The sequence below is a fragment of the Epinephelus lanceolatus genome, chromosome 20 (genome assembly GCF_041903045.1).
Source record: "Epinephelus lanceolatus isolate andai-2023 chromosome 20, ASM4190304v1, whole genome shotgun sequence".
NCBI classification, from domain to species: domain Eukaryota; kingdom Metazoa; phylum Chordata; class Actinopteri; order Perciformes; family Serranidae; genus Epinephelus; species Epinephelus lanceolatus.
In genome coordinates this window covers 17,211,009-17,233,178 of record NC_135753.1, presented here as the reverse complement: position 1 = coordinate 17,233,178, position 22,170 = coordinate 17,211,009, and the positions used below count along the sequence as shown (strand labels likewise).

Here is a 22,170-nt window from a genome sequence, read left to right as displayed (position 1 = left end):
TGACAGGAGCCATCTTGAATAAGCTTTCATTCTCATTTAATCTCTATGGTTATGAATGATTTTCATTAGTTTCAGCTGTTCTAAATGTTAAGATTTTTCTCACAGCTCTTACCGTTTCCTTCCTTTGCAGCTTTTAAAATCATCCTCGCAGACACTATTCTGATTGATGACCTCAGCTCTGCAAATAACTACAGAAAAGCGGTGAGTGACGCTCGCTGGCTCGAGCCGTGCCATGCATTTACTGGGAAGTGGATATTTTTCCTCTAAATATCCCCTTAATCGCAGGTGGCGCAGAATAAGATGCACTGTCCCACCATCCTGACCAGGCAGGGGGACAGGGTCAGCTCCAAGGGAAAGTTCGGAGGCACACAGAACAGAGCCCCACGGATGAACACACCAGACATGTTTGGAGCCCCCCTCCCGCCAAATTACTACACTGTTCATGAACATATAGGTGACGCCTCTTATACTCACCTTTTGAAGGTCTATTTTGTGATCCTCTTCAGTCAGATTTAATTGTTCTTATTTTGTTTGACAGACCTGCTCAACCAGCATCGGGCAGCTCTGGAGAAGAAGGATAAGGCAACAAAGGATCGTGATGATCACTACAGCCAAATGAAGTCTCCTGAGATGATGAGAAAGCAACAGGAGATGGAGGAGAAGAAGAAACAGCTGGAGGAGATAGAAAGGCAACTGGGTATGTTTGTTGTCGCAAGGGTGGAAAATACATTTCAAGTGTAATAGTGTTTTTTTCTAATCAGCTTGTATTCTTCTTCTTCTAGTGTCCTCCCCAGTAAGACCAGTGAAACGGGGTCTCGTGGGTGTTGGTGAGCCGTCCGGCATCACCCCAAAGAGAGCAAAGCAGTGATCCTCATGAGTCCAGCATGATAGTTTGAGCTCAAACACATCTGACAATTTTATTATTATTATTATTATTATTATTTTATTTACGGGTTATTTGAGCTGTTATTGATTTGTATTTGTACAGATTTATTTTGTATCTTTTAACAGTTTTGTAATCAGCAAAACTGATGGCAAAATGATGCATGGTGCATGGTATAAAGATCTACTAAATATGTTATATACTAAGATACCTCTGTGCCTGTGTCATTATTTCTACACAATAATATTCATTTCCATAACCGCTTGTCCAAACGAACCAAACTATCCATGGAAGTGGACCAGGGTTCGTTTAAAGCGGACCAAATTTGCACTAGTGTGAATGCGTCCTTAGAGTCACTAGTTAATCTAACCTGCATGAATTTGGACTGTGGGAGGAAACCAGAGCACCCAGAGAAAACCCACACTGATATAGGGAGAACATAAATTCTGTGGCTCCCTACAAACCCCCACCCTGGATTCAAACCAGGAACCGTCTTGTTGGGCGGCAACAATGCTAAACACTGTACCACCATACCGCCTTAAAATCACGTAAAATCTTAAGAGATCTGGGCAAACAGAGGCTGACAGGCGCGCGCATTTTACGCACGGGGTAATTATGGTGCCTGTTCGAAACAAAGACAATCATTATCCAAATTTAGGCCTCCGGAAATTATGTAGCAGTATGACATTGTTTTTGGAAAGAGAGTTGGATGCGGGCTCTAGTGTGTGTGTGTGTGTGTGTGTGTGTGTGTGTGTATGAGAGAGAGAGAGAGTGTGCGTGTGATCCGAGAGAAGGAAAAAGGCATCTGTCAGTATTGGAGGGGGTCCCAACACGTCACATCCAAGGAAGCTGGAAGGAGCTTGCTGAGAGCAGCGCACCACAGAGAGGGAACAACCCGCGGTGCCTTCACAGATCACTGGACTACAGAGCTGATTACAACAAACTACAAACAGGAAGATTTTAAAAAACTTTTTAACCATGAAGTGCGGACTTGTACACTTTCTAATAACTCTTCCTCTCATCAGTGGATCACCTTTCCAGTACAGCATGTTTCAGGGCGAAGCGTATTCTGGCGCTGACACACGACAGAGGAACAAGTGAGTAGTTGATGCTTATTGATAGATTAAACTTATTGTGTCCTCTTCTGTGCGTAAAGTTATTAAGTCGCTTATGGGAAAAGTAGTCCATGCATGTAAACGCATTTCTACTGCAGGAATGGTTTGACCCGTGATTTTTTTTATTGGCCTGTAGAAACTGGTGCGCCTACGTTGTGCACAAGAACGTGAGTTGTGCCGTCGTTGGAGGCACGGAGAGTTTTGTGCAGCCGGAGGTTTTGCCGTGTCCACCAGAGCTGCCAAACTGTGCGCAACAAGTGATGTAAGTTCCCAGAAGTCCAGACACTGGGTGGTGGGCGGATATTCTTTGCTTTTGTTGGTATTTTTAACAATATGAGGCAGTACTTTTTTTTCTATTATCATACAGTGTAGATTCATTAAAAAAAAAAACTAGTGCTGTGATGTCAATGAGTTTAACCTGGGCTGGGTTAGTTGCGCATCTGAGGTGGAGAGTTTAGGACGCAGCTGTTGTCCATTTAATTTTATTTTTAGAGTAAGTTCCCCAAACATTCACCCTCTGTTCTAATACATGTTACTTACAGCCGTGTTTTCATACTTTACTTATAATTATTTTGTATTATAGATTTTTCTGTCAGTATTAAAACCCCTAAAACATTGTCATGTTTGTGTTAGTGAATCTGCATCATTATTTCATAATTACAGCAGCAATAAAAGAAGTACTCAGATGTTTGACTTGAGTAAATGTAGTAATACCACAGTGTAAAAATACCATTACAAAAAAAGTCCTGCATCTGAAATCTTACTTAAGTAAACGTGTTTTAAATAGATAAATGAATATTATTATTATTATTTTATTTTTTTTCTGACAATTTCTGACTATTTTGTGATCAATCTTTTGGTTTTGTTTGTTAATTTGTTTGTTTTTTAATTTTTGTTTTGTAGTTTTCCTGTTTTTTTTTTTTACTTCTTTTTGTTGTTGTATTTTGTTTCTTTCTGCCATGGACTTTAATTATATATTTGTTTTACTCTATGAAGTAATGTTTAGTTGTGTGGACCCCAGGAAGAGTAGTTGCTATCTTGGTGATGACTAATGGGGATCCAAATAAATAAAAAATACACAAGTATTGGCGTCAAACTTTAGGTACAACAAATAAAAGTAGTCATCATGTAAAATGGCTCATTTCAAATATACATACATTATATTACTGGGTTATAATTATGGGTGCATTAGCTGCTAAAGTTTGAGCTAATTTCAGCTACTTGCATACTTTCATTAACTTTCTATGAAAAAACAAACAAAAAAAACCACCATGATTCACTAGTTGATTTATATTCAGTATTAATATTCTAAATCTGCAAAGTAAGTAAAGGCATCAAATGTTTTTGAGTAAAAATGACAATATATACCTCTGTATTGTCGTAAAATAGAAGTATAAAGTAACATAAAATGGAAATCTCAAGCACCTGATAAATGTATTTAAGGACAGTATTTGAGAAAATCAAGATCAAGATTAAATTTATTGTCCCACAGAATGGGGAATTTGTCTTTGGCCCTACACCCATACTGCAGCCATAGAAACACAACATGCAACATAGCATAGAGACAAATCAACATTATACCCAACGTAGCAACAAGAAACACAAAAAGATGAATGAATAAATAACATCATATGCTTAAAATACCTCTACATAAATGCAAATCAGCAAATCGTCATAATCCAATGCCAGTCCTGGCTTTATCTGCCATTACAGACAGAGGTACGAATGAATATTTAAATGTACTTAGTTACATTGCACTACTGGATTAGAGTGCATGTATTTGCTTTGCCTTTGGTTTTTCTTTCTTTAAATGAATGTCTCTCTAATATAATTTATATTAATGCTTAGAAGAATTTTAAAGGGACAGTTCACCTCAAAATCAAAAATACATATTTTCCCTCTTACCTGATGTACTGTTTATCAGTTTAGATTATTTAGGTGTGAGTTACAGTGTCCTTGTCTAACCTGTAACGTAAGCTAGCTCAGTAGTGCTAGGTGAGCTAGCAGTAGATGCAGGCTTCCTTTTGCGCAGTGATACAGTTGGTGAGTGTAGTTTGGTGGAAAGAAAAGAGTTACTACGGGAAACAGCTCACAATAAGTCTGGATTATCTTGAGTAACTGGGTCATGATTTCCGGAAAGAGACATTGCTGCGGTTTTTCAACTTTTGATGCTTTGAGCACGACAAGCCGAGTGACATATAGTTCTGTTAAATTGGAGAGAAAGCAGACATCTCTACGGCAGATATCCAACACTCTGCAACTCCCACAAAAACAATTTAGATTGACTAACACCACCACAGTTGAGTTAAAATATATGTATTTTTGATGTTGGGATTAAATGTTCCTTTAAAAACCCAACTTAAAAAGCAAAGACATCATCCAGGCATCTGTGTTGAATCTTCATGAATGGCAAATACAGACATTCCTCTGGGTTTGTTTTGCTTCAGTGTTCATTGAGCAACAAACACACTTGTGAGATGCAGTCAATCATCAGCTGGCAGGGCCATGTGGGTCAGCAGTATCCTCATGAGTGGAAGTGGTGGAAAGTCTTAGCGGCTCCCTGCCAACTGTGTGATTAATTAAATGCAAATGTGACCAGTGTTTATCTCGTTTTCATCTTCAACAAACACATTTTATTGTCTTGTGACGTTTACATTGTATTCCTGAGAGGGAGAGTTGCGCAAAGCCTTATACTCTGCTTCCAGTAAGCAGTATAATTACTTATACTATAATACATACCATTGTACAGCATCTGTGGTTTTTTAATATGTGTTCATGTCATTGTGTATGAACTGCTTCCAGATATCGGACACACTTTAGGCCCATGTATAAGATTGCATACAAGACTGTCACAGAGCTGGAGTGGAGGTGCTGCCCGGGGTATCAGGGCCACGACTGTCTGGAGGTGAAAGACCTAAAGCTGCTGCAAGTAGAGCATATGCCTCATGCTCCCTCCGCCTCTGGACATATTCCAGTCCCACAAGGTGAAAGACATGATTATAATAAGGAAATCAAGCATGAAAATATGTGAAATAAAATCAAACAAACACCTTGAAAAATGTCAGAAAAACAGCATTCATATTCCCAACTCTCCCTCTGTTATTTCTCGCTGTAGCTCCAGAGCAGCGAACAGAGAACCAGAGGAGCCATCCCTGGGGAGGGGAGGGGCAGTTTGGAGGTCAGACAGGCCACAGGCCACTGGGGGGTCATGGAGGATCTCAAAGTTCACAACACCTGGAGGAGGAGGTGCAGCGGCTATCCCAGATGGTCTTCGACATGCAGGCAAGAATGACGGACATGTCCTCCAATCTGAGGCTGGATTTCCAAGAGGACGCCAGTAAAATGCTGGTCACGCTGCTGAATAACTACGCACAGCCCGCCAGTGCGAGAGGCGCGGAGGCCCACACCATTCAGGTGCAGGACTTCTCTTTTAGGCATGAGACAGCGCAGATGGACGATGTCATGAACAAGATCAACCAGGTCACAGACGAGCTGGAGTCCAAGAGCAACACCCTGGAGGACCTGCTCGGCCGTGTCAGCCATCATGATGGACAAATTAATCTGTTAATGGAGGCTGTCCAGAACCAGCTGTCCACACCCCCTCCCGCCCCCAAAGCCAGTCATACAGACCTGCGTGCCTACCTGGACGAGAAGATCCGCGCTCTGAGAGAGGAGTTAATGCAGGGCATGGACATCAAAATAGCAGACATGAAGAACTCGTGCGATTATAAAATCACGTCAGTTCTGGAGCAGTGTGAGGGACAACAAGACAACTACCTCAGCCTGGCCGAGCTTATGGACTCAAAGGAAACTGACCTCCGCGATGAAATCCAGGACCTGAAGACCAAGCTGGTTGATCAAGGAAAGGAACACACCCGCCTTGTGGAGAACTTTGAAACCTGTCTGAACTCATCTGGGAACAGTGTAGCAGCCCAGTGCCTCTTTGTGGAGGAGAAGCTAAAGAAAGAACAGGCAGAGTCCATCAAAGACCTGAGGGAGACTCTGGAGGACAAGCTGGCCTCCATTGAAAACAGACTTTCCAACCTGTTGGTAGATACAAGCACAAACTCCTCATCTGGTAGTGGTGCTGCAGAAAACATTCAAAAAGACCAGTGCTGCAGAGCTGCTGTAGATGATGTAGAGACTCGTGTAAACGCCCAGATAAATGACTTAGGAAACATAAAGGAGCAGCTCTTCAACTACAGCTCCACTATTGAGAATGTACATGGTGAGTTGAGCTTCCTGAAAGGGCGTGTGGGCAGGTTGGAGGACTCACTATCAGATGTAGTCCACCAGCAGTCTCAGGTGTATCCGATTCTCAATGACACCTGGGGTCACGTTAAAACAGGGGCTGAGCAGGAGGCCAAGGACCCTCAGGGGCTCCACAGGACTCAGCATCAAGAGCTGAGGAACCGTCTGGATGAACTGGGCAGGGAGGTAAAAGCTGAGGTCGACCGCTGCAGGGAACAAACAGAAGATGTCGGGAAGGAGATTGCACACATGGACAGCCGCGTCGTTAGTGTGGAGAGTTTATGCAGCAAGCTGGATCCTGTCTCTGATAGCCTCCAGAGGATCCAAGACGGTCTGAATAAACACGTCACTGGGTTGTGGACTTTTGTCAACCAGCTGAACGGCACTGTTGGAGCTCATTCCAGAGATATTGGAGAACTGAAGGGAACTTGTCAGAGCCTCCAGATCCGCGTCTCTAATGTGGCCAGAGACCTCCAGGTGCTGACGAACGGCAATCTTGGGAAGACAGGTGAGCTGCTGTGCACACATAAACTGACACATTTTATCGCCTTGAGGTGTGAATACTTACTTTGCCCCTGTGAAGCAGCAATTTAAAGCAACACTTAACATTCCTCGAATACCTTCTTAGACACTTGCCAAGCTGCTGACCAAACCTGTGTTGTGTTTTCAGCGGCTTTTTAGGTACCAAACCTGTTTTTTTGTGACTTGTGGCTATTTTTCCAGCAGTGATAGTGTCACAAAAAGCAAATGTTTTTAACAGAGACATTGCTTTTTCTTTTTTTTTTAGTTGAGATTGTGCCCCAGAACTGGGTATTTTAAGCCAAAACATGAACCACAACCAGGATTGGATTATAAGACAATGCCCCTCCCAACCTCTCCTACATCAGAGCAAGACACGCAGACTTTACAATTGTTTAATCTCTTTTTGTGTCATCGTTTTGTGTCTGTTTGTAATCACTGTGCATTATTTTGTGGATTTGCATCTCGTCATAGTCGTTTTGCTTCTTTTTGAGGTAATTTAGTGTCTTTTTTGGTCATTTTGTCTCTTTGTGGGTGTTTTGCCCCTTATTGTGGTTATTTCCGTCTCTTTGCGGTTCCTTTGCATCTCTTTGTAGGCCCGTTCAGAAATCAACACCCAAGTTACTCATAGTACATTCTCGGAACCCATCGGCTGTATTCGGCGTCTGACTTCTGGCAGATGGCGATACAGCCTCTGGGGGCAGACCCCCGATTTTTTGGCATTCCGGTTTGATTTGGGCGGAGGAGGCGAATTTCCGTTTCCGACTTCCGTTTATATTTAAGTAAATATGCTTAACCATTGCGATGGATTCAGAGTTTGCAGTGACGCCAATTATGTTCCGCCTCATTAGTTCACCACACGGACCGTTTAACCTGGCAACAACTGCAGCCGACTCAAACATGATTGGTCAATATCACGCGGACTACAAACAGCCTACAACTGGAAACCAGGGCTCTTCCACTCTTCTTCCGGAGGCAAGATCTCCGGGGTTTGCCTACAGACTCTACATTCACTGAATGTAGAGTCTGTTTATAAAGACTACTCATAGTATTGTTGAACATAAAGTTTTAACATATCCCCAACATGATTCAGTTCAGAACTGAAGAAGCTTCTTGGATGAGAGGCGAAACGTCTTCAAGAAATGCAAGCAAGTCCAGTTGCCTACGATACAGCACTTATGATTACCATGACCTGGATGACTGAATATCTTCACTGATATCCAGTTACATAGTCTCGCTTTAAGGGTCCAGTGTTTGGATTAAGGGAGATATACTGGCACAAATGGAATATGATATTCACAACTATGTGTTCTTTAGTTTATAATCACCTGAAAATAAGAACTGGTGTGTTCCTATTCCCTTAGTATGAGCCTACATAACATACAGGTCCCCATCCAGGAGTCTGTCATGTTGTTTCTACAGTAGTCCAAAATGAACAAACTGAACATCGGCTCTAGATAGGACCATTTGAGTTTTCGCGTCGGCCACTGTAGTTCTCCTACACCCTTGGCACATGGGAGAGGTTTCAGTTGGTTGCAATCTGCAACCTCACCTCTAGATGCCACTAAATCCTTCAAGCTAGACCCTTAAAGAAATACAATGCAGGCTAACCTACTGAATAATCCCTCTCAGTCATCACTCGTGACTCACTGTTTATGTCCTCTGCCTGTATTTTCTTCTTACTTTGTTGTCTTCCTCGGCACAGCGTACAGGTGGGGTCGGACTTTTTAAAAACAAGCCAACAGGTGCCAGACACCAAGCAGCATGCATCCAAGAGGAAGTTACAGAAATGGAGGACACAGTACTGAAAAGATTAAAAAACACCAAATCGAAACACGGCCATACTGTTTACAGTAGCACACAATTCCTGCATAGCATACCTTTAAACCTTTTTTTCCAGGTTTATTTCAGGCTAAGTCTGATTTATCACCCACAGATCTTGAGATGAGTCAGATAGCTGTAATAGTCCCCAGCCTTTTATATCACTGCTTGGATCGGAGTCCATTTGTGTCATCCATTTTTTGGAGAGGCTGCGATATTGGATTGTGTTTTAGTGTGTGAGTGAAAGGAAGTTGGATTTTCATTTAACCATGTTCTCAGTTAAAGGAAGCTGGGCTGATTGGAGACACATGCTAGATTTAATAGACCCCACTTGTGTTGAGCAATGCCTTGGCATAAAGAAATATTGCTTGCGTGGCTTTTTTGTTCATCCAAGTGTGCGTTTATGCATGACCATAAACTGTGTACATGTATGTATCGTTTTTTTAGGGGTGTAAAATATGAGATCATCAGGGTGATCTCGTTCACATCGTTTAATATTGAATGGATCTTTAGCTATGTGTTAATCATTAATGCTGGATGTTACTGTAAGACTTGTAGCTGAAAGTATATTTGGGAATACAGATTTCAGTGCATATGTTGCATATTTGTCATATGAGTCTGCTCATTAATGGGGCCTATGAGACCAAGCTGGACGTTTTGGACTTTTGCAGTTGTAAATGTGAAGTAGAAGCACACCCATAATGTTTACAAGCCAAGTGTCTTCCTGTGGGAGCAGCCAGTTTTCAGTCGCTGGTTTATGGGGCAGGTGATGCTGCATATGATCCAGTCCAGAGTCTCTTGGGAGGTGTGCTGGAATTAAATAGTCTTGTTCTGGTTCCAGTCCAAATCAGACCAGAGGATTAGCATCGAGGCATGTTTTGCATCTCTGTAGCGCTGAGATGCCAGTTTTCTCATGTTTGCCAGTCTGTGATGAGTGTGACATGTTGCCACTCCACCCCGCGGTTGTTGTCATAATATGGCATTTAATTTATCATTCTGTCATTGGGAAGTTTTGCACAATGATTTCCACTCATGCTCAGCAATATAACAGGGAGCATTTTGACCACTGGATCTGTAAGAAACATTGGCTCCTTGTTTGTTTTTGTCCCGTCAGCCGCTTTATCCTATTGTCCCCGTCCCTGCTTATCAGAAGGGAGTGGAAGGTAGTGGAAAATGCTGCCTGGAGGAGTCCATCACAGAGAGATCTCCACACAGCTTATCACAGGGAGCACTCATGAGTGTCTTTATATCAGAGCCAAGAGCATCAGTGTGTTCAGTGCTACTGGATCGATATTTATATCACTTCTTTTCTTCACAGCTTCTTCGGTGCTTTGTTTTATACTCCCATCTCTTCCATCTGCAGTTTTCTCACATTTTTTAAAATGTGCATGGCTGAGTTCCTTTTCTGTTGAAATAAACAGTGTGCACACTCAAAGCTGCACCAGGGGTCCCAAGGGCCATTCGTCAATGTTTTCACATGATGTCATACCGGTTGTTAACCCAAAATGAGAGGGGCAGGAGAGGGATGAAGACAGATGCAATATGTCATTTGTAAAAATTATTTTGTTGCTTTCAGAGCTAATCATGACATTCAGGCTTTAATTCATGATAGCTTGTTGAGACATCATGACAGGAACATACAAGCCACTGAGGTTTTCCTTGAAACCCCATTTCTTCCGTAAACAATGGGCCTCCAGGGAATGTGCGTTACAGCTACAGCTGCTCAGAGTTAACAAAAACTGAATTTTAAATGAATGAAGTAACTGAAATGAGCATATTAGTCAATTCTTTGCCTTGGAAATAGTTTGAAGTAGAAACTGGTACAACTGTCTAACAAGGCACCATCTTAAAGAAGTACTAAGTTATTATGAAACTTTTAATTACTTTTAAACTTGGTGCTACATAACCAGAGAAAACAGGGCCGTGGCATTTACTTTTGCTGAAGTGGTAGATAACCTTTAACCACCAGAAAGCACTATGCTGCACCCAGTCTATGGTTGCACCAGACCAATAAATGCTATGGCTAGTGGGTGACATAATGTGGGTATGTTCAGTGTGACACAGGAAACAATATGGTGGCTGGCTGGTGACAAACAATCTTGAATTACAGTTAAACAGTAAGTTAAAATATATTTTTGAAAATGTTTGAGGTAAGAAACAGGCAACACAGTAACAGAATCTTGGTTCATATTTTAACATAATTTATATTTGTGCGGCAGACGCCTACACACGTAGCCTACACACGTGGCCTACGCCGTTGTGAGCATTTATACGTGGTGTGTCTGTGTCACTCTGCAGTTACACCTCCAAAACACTAGTCGGCGGTGGAGGTTTCTGTGAAGTGCTGTAAAGTTTAGTTGATTCAAAACACACCCAAAACACACATTAAACATGGCTTAATAGAGACAATTTCAAACACAAGTTCACAAATCAGCTTCACTATAACTCGCAGCATTCACAGACAACAAACACTTGTCTTTATCTGGACACATTTTCCCCACAAATACAACATGCTAATGTAATTAGCACAAGCCTATGGCATTTTACATTGTTTAAATTAGCATAGCGGCTAGCAGACTTCTCTCTACTCATATGAAGCCAGGAACAACAGCAACATTTAACAAAGGTAACAGTACATAATTTTGCTCTGTTACAATTCACAGGGTTCACCAACAAAACAACTGTCTTATACTAAACACGTTTTGCAAACAAATATAAGATGCTAATGTTATTAGCCTCCATTTTTACAATACAGGAAACAGTATGGTGCCCACTTCCTGTTCACAAATTGATGTATTACAGCCAAACAGTGCACTGAAATACGTTTCTGAAGACATTTTAAGTGAGAAATAGGCAATAGAGTATCAGAATGTTGGTTTATATTCGATCAACACTGCTGAGTTTTACTGTTTGATCTGAGTTTGAGAGAGCCGTGGTGTCAGGCCTATGAAAATGCAGAGGTACAATCTGTAGTTTGAACAACCCTAGAGCTAGGAGAAGAGCGGTGAGATCTTGGTGCTGGTAATATGGTATGGTATATATGGTATATGATAATATACCACCCACATAGTCAGGATAAAAAGCTGGTTAAAAATTAGCGAAGTATCCCTGTAATCAACCATTTAATCATGTTTTACAAATCAGTTATAATCCTCAATAAGGGCAACTTTTGGGTTGCTAGTGTTTATTCTTTTTGTTCAGAAATGTTGTTATAAATGTAGGTAACCAATCATAAATGCTTATGTTTTTCATATTTTTTTCAATAAGCCATCAAGTCTAGAGTTATAGCTCGTAAGAAGTTGTTAATAAATAGATTTTGGTCTAGATACTCTGAATTTTTTTTTCCAAAAGGTACAGTGCCCTCCAAAAGTATTGGAACAGTGAGGCCAATTCCTTTATTTTTGTTGTAGACTGAAAATATTTGGGTTTGACATCAAAAGATGAATATGGGACAAGAGAGCAACATTTCAGCTTTCATTTCCAGGTATTTACATCTGGATCTGATACACAACTTAGAAGATAGCACCTTTTGTTTGAACCCACCCATTTTTCATGAGAGCAAAAGTATTGGAACATGTGACTGACAGGTGTGTTTTGTTGCCCAGGTGTCTCCCAATTACATTGATTATTCAAACAATAAATAGCACTGAATGTCTGAGCTCAGTTTCAGATTGTGTACGATAGGTTTTGCCTGTGCAGACTGCATTTAGAGGTGGAACCAACATGAAAACCAGAGAGCTGTCTATGGGTGAAAAAGAAGCAATTGTGAATCTGAGAGAAGATGGACAATCAATCAGAGCCATTGCACAAACATTGCCCATAGCCAGTACAACCATTTGGAATGTCCTGAAGAAGAAAGAAACCACTGGTGTACTAAGCAACAGACGTCGAACAGGTAGACCAAGGAAAACATCAGCAGTTGATGACAGAAACATTGTGAGAGCTGTAAAGAAAGACCCTAAAACAACTGTTAGTGACATCAGCAACAACCTCCAGAGGGCAGGAGTGAAGGTATCACAATCTACTGTTTGCAGAAGACTTCATGAACAAAAGTACAGAGGCTACACCAGAAGATGCAAACCACTCATTAGCAAGGCCAGGCTGGAATTTGTCAAAAGGTACAGAGATGAGCCTCAAAAATTCTGGGAAAAAGTTTTATGGACTGATGAGACAAAGATTAACTTTTTCCAAAGTGATGGAAAGGCGAAAGTTTGGAGAAAGAAAGGATCTGCTCATGATCCCAAACATACAAGTTCATCTGTGAAACACGGTGGAGGGAATGTCATGGCTTGGGCTTGCATGGCTTCTTCTGGGACGGGCTCTTGCATCTTCATTGATGATGTAACACATGATGGCAGCAGCAAAATGAACTCACAAGTCTACAGAAACATTTTGTCTGCTAATTTAAAGAAAGATGCAACCAAACTGATTGGGAGATCCTTCATCATGCAGCAAGATAACGACCCAAAACACACTGCCAAAACAACAAAGGAGTTCATCAGGGGCAAGAAGTGGAAGGTTTTAGACTGGCCAAGTCAGTCTCCAGACTTAAACCCAATAGAGCATGCATTTTACCTGCTGAAGAGGAGACTGAAGGGAGTAACCCCCCAAAACAAACAACAACTGAAAGAGACTGCGGTGAAAGCCTGGAAAAGCATCACAAAAGAAGAATGCAAAAGTTTGGTGATGTCAATGGGTCACAGGCTTGATGCAGTTATTGAAAGCAAAGGATTTGCAACTAAATATTAAGTCTCATTCACTTTAATCTATTTTAAGTTTATATGTTCCAATACTTTTGCTCACCTAAAAATTTTGTGTTCCATTACAAATAATGCTATCTTCTAAGTTGTGTATCAGATCCAGATGTAAATACCTGGAAATAAAAGCTGAAATGTTGATCTCTTGTCTCATATTCATCTTTTGATGTCAAACCCAAATGTTTTCAGTCTACAACAAAAGTAAACAAATTGGACTCACTGTTCCAATACTTTTGGAGGGCACTGTAAGTGGTCCATTAGAGTGTCATCCTGATGAGCTAAGTAACTATCTAAAAATAAAATCAAGTTTCTTGCTGGAGGATAAACACCATATGGATAAGAGATTTTTCACAACCTGGCAACCGAAACTTTGTTTTAATGGCTTATAACTGACGTATAAAGCAATATTAGTAAATGAATTAGTAACTGTGAATAGAGCATAAGTTAGATATGTTTATACCCTTTATAAAGAGTGACTTATTAGGAAGATGTACCAAAAAATATGTGGAGCACTACACTACAGGGCGCCACCTCTTCAGTTTGCCAGTGTGCATGTAAGATGTATACATTTCCTAACCCTTTACTTGTGTTAAAGCACATCCTTCTCATTGTGTTTGACAAGGTGGCCTCAACTCAACTTAAACAGCATCCTGGCGCTCTATTACGGGACGCTCTGAGATAAGAAAGCATGCTTTCCTGCTTCCCACAGCACTCATTGGAGAGATAAGGCAGCTTGTAGGGTGACACGTTCTGGTCAGCGGTCACACATGATAACCCCATGAAACAAAAACAAGATGGGACCTGACAGAAAGCCCTCAAGAACAATACAGCCTGCAGCGGTTGGTGGCTGCTCGTTTTATACTGACGGAGTACGTTATACATTGACATAAGAAATGTAGCAGTCTCCCTTTGATCCTCCGAGTTCTGAGGCTGGATTAATTAATTCTTAAATCAAAGTCTTCAGAGTGCAGACAGCTTGTTTTTGGCTAACAGTGACTCATAAAGTCAACACGCACCAGATTACTGTGCAGTCATTATCATGTATGTGTTCGTAATGCGGGAAGGTTTCCATTCTTGTGACACAAGGGGCTGTTTGTATCCTGTAATGGGGTGGGAGGTTAAGTGACTAACAACAAAGCGAGGGTTTCCCATGCTGCACTGCAGGTCTGTGGCCGACAGCAGACCCAGCTGCATTTGTTTACAGCTCACCTCTTTCATCGTGACAAACACTCTCACATATGTTCATACATCCCGTGTTGCCTCTTTTACCCTTGTGGCACTTGGTCTGAAATCAGTTTTGAATCCGTCCCATCAAAGACTACTTACATACCTCACTTTATATAAGCAGCGACACATGCACATGTGCATAGACGCAGACCCACCCCCCATGCTGTTTTATAGTCAAACACCGGTCCCTCTCCACATGTCGTGTTTAACAGGCAGACTTTTATACTAAACAACCCTCCTCCCCGGGGTGAGGGGACAAGCTGGTGATTGAACATGTGGCCGTGCCGTGGTATGCTGCTGGTATGCCTTTTATGTGCTGCTTTTTCCTCTTGGAGCAGCAGAGTTGGGGCCTGTTGTCTCCTTGTTGTGCCCCTCAGCAAGCAGGGTTGATTTGTTGATAAACTCCAGGGTCCGTCCCAGCTGTGGTTTTCGGGAATGCAGCGGTGCATTATATTCAGTTCAACGCTGATCACCATATGATGGGAGATGAGGCAGTGGTCTGTCATTTTCTCTGTTTATGTCCATAATAACAGGCTCAGGTAATGACTGTTTAATGAGAGTCGACAGTAGCCCCACCATAAACATAAACGCAACGGCATGTTTTTTAAAAAGTGAGAATTAAAATGTAAAAGTGGAAATACAGCATGGAATATAATGACATTTTATTCCCTTGAGGTTTGTCAATATTTGTTGGGGAACCAAGTCGTTTCAATGTTTGAAACACGTTGAGTGAAGACTCCAGTTTAAGATGTCATCAAAAAAAACTTTGGAGCTGCTTCATGTGAAGATGCAGGGAGTACCTAACAGTGTCTCTCAAAATGAAGTAAGAGAAGCCCTCCAGTAAATACTACTATGATGAAACCTCGTCTTGTTGTGAGGGTAGAATGGAGCATGAGATGGATCGGCAGTTTGGTGCGGCTCCTGCAGTGATGCGGGCACTGTGCCAGAACGTCATGATGAAGAAGGAGCTGAGCTGGAAGGCAAAGCTTTTCAATTTACTGGTTCTTCTACGTCCCAACCCTCACCTATGGTCATGAGCTCTGGGTAGTGACTGAAAGAATGAGATTGCAGATACAAGCAGCCGAAATGAGTTTCCTCCGTAGGGTGGCTGGGCTCTGCCTTTTAGAGATAGTGTAAGGAGCTCGGATACCAGAGGGAGCTCAGAGTAGAGCCGCTGCTCCTTCATGTCGAAAAGGGTCAGTTGAGGTGGTCTGGGCATCTGATTAGGATGCCTCCTGGGTGCCTCCCATTAGAGGTGTTCCAGGCAAACCAGTAGGAGGCCCCAGGGCAGACCCAGAACACACTGGAGAGATTACATATCTCATCTGGCCTGGGAACACCACGGGGTCCCCCAGGAGGAGCTGGAAAGCGTTGCTGGGGAGAGGGACATCTGGAATATTTTGCTCAGCCTGCTGCCCCCGTGACCCGGCTTTGAATAAGCGGTTGAAAATGGATGGATGTATGGCTCGTTGCAGAGAGGCTGCTCACAACGGTGGCTGACCTGAAAGCACAGCTAATGTTTGGTTTGTCCATTCTGTGCTCCTGTAGAAACATGGCAGTGCAGCATGAGGATGAGGACCCACTCCTTAAAGGATAACTTCAGTATTTTTCAACCTGGGCCCTATTTCTCCATGTGTATGTGTGCGTATGATTCATAGGTACAACTCGTTTTAAAACTGGTTCAGTATTGAGGGAGGTGGATGCAGCTGGCAGGTGCGAAACGAGCTAAAACGGTAGATATGGGGGCAAATGCGTCCCGTGTAAGTTTGCCCATTAAAAGTGCTTTTTTCGCCACTGACCGGTTCAGATCGCCAGTGCTATCTCTGTAAATAGCATACTAAGCGTTTCCCTTACCCTTCACTTCCTCTGGGTCTCTGACGTCATCTCGCAAGAGCTTTGCTTGCAGTAAATGTGCGTCTCGGAGACAATTCTAGGTATCAGTATTACATGCATAAAGACATATTAGTTATACTTACTTGACGGATAGTTGACCATTTGGCCCCTGAGGTTTTGGCCGCCTCCTCCAATTTATTTTGGGCACATGAAAAAAGGTATCCAGCACTGCCCTGTTGACCAGAGGGGGGAAATCCTCTAACGTAGTTACACAGCATTTGGCAGTTTCTGTATCATCCCAGGACACATCGAGACCATGAATATTGGGCAACAGGTCCCTCTCGTTGCAACACAGACATTCTTCCTCTGTGGGCATGGAGTCACAGCAACCACAGGAGCACCACCAGTCCGTGTCCGTGCAGCCGCTGCTTCACCCTCGTCTGCTCGTTGGCCCTCTCTCTCTAGCCTCGTCGGCTCTTCAATTTGTAGGAGCTCCTCGTCCGTATACTCTGGCTCAAATAAGTACGGGCGGCCATCGTAATAAAAGAGCTCATCCTCATTCTCGAAATCGGGTAAATATGCAGCCATGGTACCGATGCAGTAAAACTCTCAACTGTACTCCGGGACAACCAGCGCCACTCTGTGCGGCGTTCAGCATGGCTCCTCTGTTTTCTTCCAGCAACAAGCAAAGCTCTCGCGAGATGACGTCACACACAGCCCAGAGGAAGTGAAGGGTAAGAGAAACGCTTAGTATGCTATTTACAGAGATAGCACTGGCGATCTGAACTGGTCAGTGGCGAAGAAAAGCACTTTTAATGCGCAAACTTAAACGGGACGCATTTGCCCCCCTTACTGTTTTAGCTTGTTTCGTGGCTGCCGGCTGCATCCACCTCCCTCAATACTGAACCAGTTTTAAAACGAGTTGTACCCATGAATCATACGCACACATACACATGGGGAAATAGGGCCCAGGTTGAAAAATACCGAAGTTATCCTTTAAGTAGACAGAAACAGCTCTATTAAAGGTAACAAAAACACACTAATTTTCAAGTGATAATACACTATGTGAATGTGCAACTTAATAATACAAGATAATTGCGAGTTTTTAGAAGCAAAACACAAATCTCTGCCATTAGATTAATATTAAGTCAAGAGCAAAATGCACTCTGCCATATTTTGGATATTCTCTTCCTTGTGTTACCTCTCTCTGCTTGACAGCCTACCAGCTCTGAACCATAGTTGGGAACACGCTGGCTTATTAATGTCAATTTTAGCTTGGCTCGTCATTAGCTGGTAACTGGCTTCTAGCAGTAAGAACCACTTTACAGAAGGAAGGATGGTGAGGCATTCAGATGTCGTTCACCAACAATGGCTTTATTGCAGTCTTCTCCACAAAACAACAACCATGGCCTTCTCATTGGGTTTAACAGTAGCCCTGAGCTTATCTAGGCACTTAATTCTGCTGACTATCATCACTCTTTGCCACCATGACACTCCGAGAGAGCTGCTTCCCTCCATACACACACAATGAAGCACACGTCACATCCTCACAGGTTACCCACAAGGCCACCGTCCTTAAAGGGGAAAAATGTGAGCCGGTAACACTTGTCAGAAATCTGTTCATCCTGTCAGTTGGTTTGAATTCAGTCTTGCAAACCTGAATCGTCCTTCATGAATATGATATGAGCTTGAGCTGTTCTCTGCATTTTTCCCCCTGGACATGTGCGACCTCCTCCAATGACCCCGCCCTCAGTTAGAGAACTTATAACACTTGACTGTTGTCTAACTATATTTATGTAACTGCAGTTGGCCCAAAGGTCAAGCCATATCTTTGCTACGCCTCCAGACTTAAAAGAAAAACTGAAAGGTTTCTGAAATGTCTCTCTCTGACCTGCAGCCTCGGCCCCATTGCTCACTCTGAATCTGTCTTTTTCAGATGTTCAGGTTGTTGTAGAAAATCCAGGGCGTCCCCAGGGTCCAAGTACGACCCTCACAGGGCCGGTTGGTCCCCCGGACGTCCTCCTCTTGCAACCACCTGTGATGGAGACTGGAGAGGCGGGACCCCCGGGCAAGATGATCCCGTCCAAGTTACCCAGGGGGACAGATGGCAGCATGATGCCCGTCCAGGGTTTTGCTGGAGCTCCAGGTGAGACACGCCCACATGTATACATGTACATGCATTCTGCTCTGCACGTTTCCCAGGATTACTTCATGTTTCTTATTTTTTGGTTTTATTTTATAGCATCTCCAGCCAAATCCACTGATTCGCTGAAGATTATCATGCCGGTAGTTTCAGGTAAATCACCATTTCACTTTTATTTGCATTACAACTGAGCCCCTCAAGAGCAGATTCAAGTATTTTTCCTCTGATCACCAGATGTGAACATGCCCCCCAGACTATCACCACAGCAACCTGTCTCACCATCAGGTCAGAATTTAATCATTACACAAGTTCCTGTCTCTCTTAATATGATTAGTGTCTGATGTTTCCTCTCCTGTGTTCAGGTGAGGTGTCGTTCTCAGCTGGTCTGACTCTTCAGCCGCTCCAGGGAGAGACTGGAGTCATTCGATTCAACAAGGTGCTGGTCAATGATGGAGGACACTATGACGCTCAAACAGGTAACTGTTACTAAAGTCTTACTGGGCCAAACAGCGAAGCGTAAACCTTCATTTTACTCCACTGTGCAGGTGATGGCAGGAAACATCAGACTGATAGTCAATACGCAGATACACAGCACACAAGTAGGCTGAATTTTACTTGCATATCTGCTTATTGACTATCAAATTGTCCGAAGCATTGTCAATTCATTTTTTGTCAGCTGAATTACTGATTAATAAATTATTGCTGCAGCATGCAGTTAATTTTTAAAAAGTCACTACACCATTTGCTGCGGACTATTTTCTCGTTCTATAGGCTACATTAGTGGTTTCAACCCCCAGGGGGTGTTGAGGGAGTTCCAAAGGGTCCCCAGAAAATGGCCAATAGTTTATATTCAGTATTAAATTCACAACAGAAGTGAACGCAATGTGCGTTAAAGTCATAAGTCATATTCTGATCGTAGGTTTCACCACCTTAATCATATCTAATGACCAAAATCTTTTCAGATGGAGTCCCCTTAAGTGAAATCTTATCAAATGTGGGTGTGTGATCTAATGTGTATCAGTTCAGGGGCCTTAACTTGAAAAGGCGTAGAAGCCACAGGGCTAAATGCTCATAAGACAGGTCAGCTTATTGATGCTAGCAGCTCTATGAGGCTGTACGTAGGCCAGCAGTGCTTTGAGCTAAAATGCTAACTGCGTCATCCTAACATGCAGATATTGTGCAGGTTAAAAGACTGCATGATAAATTTAGTTTTTTTCATCATTGTCACAATGTCATCGCATGAAATACATCGCGAAAGACTGCAATATTGCAGTCAGGGATTTTTTGAGTTAGTCGAAAGAGAGTATCAGTAAAACCTGCACTTTAAAATGTAACTAGTATTCTAGTAGTAGTATTTTTTTTTATTAGTGCTTTTTATGTCTAGTTCAGTGTTCAATGAAAGAATGGTGAAAATAATCACTTCTAAAATTCTTTTTTATATTCAACAAGCAATTTGTGATCAGTTTAGGAAGTATTTATTAGTCACAAAGCTTGGGACAAATTACATTTTTAAGTGATTTCAGTCAAACTTGAGGACATATTTGTGTTCCAGATTTCATGGGACTCTGTAGAATAGTTGGTAGACATCTTACTGAAAACACAAAGATGTCAACCTCATGGTCGCACTATCAGAGAAGTCAGAAGATCACTACAATCAGCAGGATTTTTCCTCTGGGGAACATGAATGTTTGTACAAAATTTCATGAGAATCCATCACAGGTGTTAAAATATTTTAATGCGGACATAGAAGTCATTTTATGTCAGACTTTGGTAAGAACGTTTGTACTGAGAGCATCTCGCTGTGTTCTCAGGCATCTTCACAGCTCCCACAGACGGACGCTACCTTGTGACTGCTGTGCTCACAGCCCAGCGAGGTGAGAGGGTCGAGGCTGTCCTGTCTGTGTCCAATCGCAGTATCCAGAAGTTGGACTCCACGGGCTTCTTATCAGGAGCAGCGGCAGCGGCACCGTTGTCGCATAATCAGTGTTACTGCAGCAGTTCAACCTCACTGAGCCTGGTTCTGTCGCTGAAGAGAGGAGACCGCGTGGGACTGGTCATGAGTGCTGGAAAGCTCGCCACCTCAGCCTCCTCTGAGATCCTGTCATCTTTCAGTGCCATGCTTCTTTACCCCAGCCCATCAAAACGGTAGCCTTGCCCTTTTTAAAGACACCTTTATATAAGCCATGAGTGGAGTATGATGCGGACATTACTGAGGACACATTAAAGCTAATGGTGATATCACATTATCAGAGGAGGGACAGACAATCTCTAAACCAGCAGACAAAAAGACAAAAAGAGGAAAAATGTTCTCCAGATAATAATTGAGAGTATTTCTATCATTAGTACTAATATATGATGTGTTTACATTGCAATTATTTTATGTTTATGTTTATTGTAAAGTTTGATCTAAATCTTACAAAAACATGTTTTGCTTCAACAGATAACCGCCGTCCACTGCAGTAGTTTCTTCCTTAATATTTAAAAACACTGCATCTTGTACTGACACCGCCCAGTAGACTCATGTTCAGGAATTGTTAGTAAGAAAATTTAGATTCCAGTTGATCCAATTTGCTCATTACTTACTTAAAGGGACAGTTCACCCTAAAATTAAGAAAATACATATTTTTCCTCTTGCCTGTATTGTTATTTATCCATCTAGATTGTTTTGGTGTGAGTTGCCGAGTGTTGGAGATATCAGCTGTAGAGATGTCTGCCTTGTCTCCAGTGTAATGGAACTAGATGGCACTCAGCTTGTGGTGCTTAAATCACCAAAAACAATACCCTTGAAAAACTCAACAGCAATGTCTCTTTCAAGAAATCATGACCTGATTACACAGACCTTGCTGTGAGTAGTTTCATCTAGGAACTATTTTCTTTCTACTGAACTACACTCGCCAACTGTGTCCCTGCACAGAAGGAAGCGTGCATCTACTCATGTTTCAGAGGCTCATGCTCATGACAGCATGAGATGTAAACATTAATGGCATCCTCTTGTAAATTTGCATTTCCCAGAGTGAAGGCATGACCCGCTCTGTTCTGCCTCAGAATGACTTATCCTAACATTTTTAGCCTAACCCTAACCAGTCTCACTCCTCTTGCCTCAGGGCCCTGACACACCAAGCCAACGGTCGGTCGTCGGTCAATGCTGGGCAGTCAATGAGCATACGTCTCCCTAGTTTTTTCCACTGTGTCCACACAGCTGGCATTAGTGGGCTTGTTGCCTATTTTTGGGCTGATTGAGCATGTTGAAACGGCATCAGATCACTCACTTGGTGAATGAAATCACTCTGGCAGCCCATGAGGAAAGTAAACAAATGACCAAATTCAAGAGGGTTCGAGATCGAAACAAGCATTCTATATGAGGTAATATTATTTGTTTTAGCCATTGAGCTGTGTAGAAGAAACAATTCATAACTGTGTTTTTCTTCTCTCACGGTAAATATCCTTAGTTCTTTCAGCATCAGGTTGTGTTGTTAATGTGCTAACTGGCTAACAAGCATCTTCAATCCGTCCTGTCAGTCTTTCAGTTTCCCTTTTTAAATAACAAATGCAGACTACTGTCGCCTGTGGTTATGGAGTTAGTTCCTCTCACAGAGGCACAGGATGTACGTGCTGATTGGC

General features: G+C 42.4%; 2 protein-coding genes across 3 annotated transcripts in view; both read left to right on the top strand.

Moving 5' to 3' along the window:
• The window catches only part of smchd1 (structural maintenance of chromosomes flexible hinge domain containing 1), a 36,315-nt gene extending 35,224 nt beyond the window's left edge, over nucleotides 1-1,091 (top strand). For both annotated transcript variants that reach the window (XR_013488255.1, XM_033638740.2), the window contains 4 exons: nucleotides 131-201; nucleotides 286-454; nucleotides 539-697; nucleotides 783-1,091. Coding sequence is in view for 1 of the 2 variants with exons in the window: in XM_033638740.2 (XP_033494631.2) it covers nucleotides 131-201; nucleotides 286-454; nucleotides 539-697; nucleotides 783-868 (485 nt within the window). In the remaining variant the exon portion in view is untranslated. The remainder of the gene's footprint in view (nucleotides 1-130; nucleotides 202-285; nucleotides 455-538; nucleotides 698-782) is intronic.
• A 127-nt stretch (nucleotides 1,092-1,218) lies between these two features.
• On the top strand, nucleotides 1,219-21,183 carry emilin2b (elastin microfibril interfacer 2b). The gene is made up of 9 exons (XM_033638741.2): nucleotides 1,219-1,980; nucleotides 2,135-2,260; nucleotides 4,801-4,982; nucleotides 5,114-6,757; nucleotides 18,343-18,552; nucleotides 18,649-18,702; nucleotides 18,784-18,834; nucleotides 18,912-19,025; nucleotides 20,361-21,183. Exons 1-9 carry the CDS (start codon nucleotides 1,862-1,864, stop codon nucleotides 20,696-20,698), a joined length of 2,838 nt encoding a protein of 945 aa, XP_033494632.2. The 5' UTR covers nucleotides 1,219-1,861; the 3' UTR covers nucleotides 20,699-21,183.
• The last annotated feature ends 987 nt before the right edge of the window (nucleotides 21,184-22,170 follow it).

What these genes read in the sequence shown, in the direction of transcription:
- emilin2b (XM_033638741.2), top strand. Translation starts at nt 1,862, where the DNA reads ATGAAGTGCGGACTTGTACACTTTCTAATAACTCTTCCTCTCATCAGT. An exon ending in TATCATGCCGGTAGTTTCAG is followed by an intron (nt 18,703 to 18,783) that starts GTAAATCACCAT and finishes TCTGATCACCAG; the next exon opens with ATGTGAACATGCCCCCCAGA. An exon ending in ACACTATGACGCTCAAACAG is followed by an intron (nt 19,026 to 20,360) that starts GTAACTGTTACT and finishes CTGTGTTCTCAG; the next exon opens with GCATCTTCACAGCTCCCACA.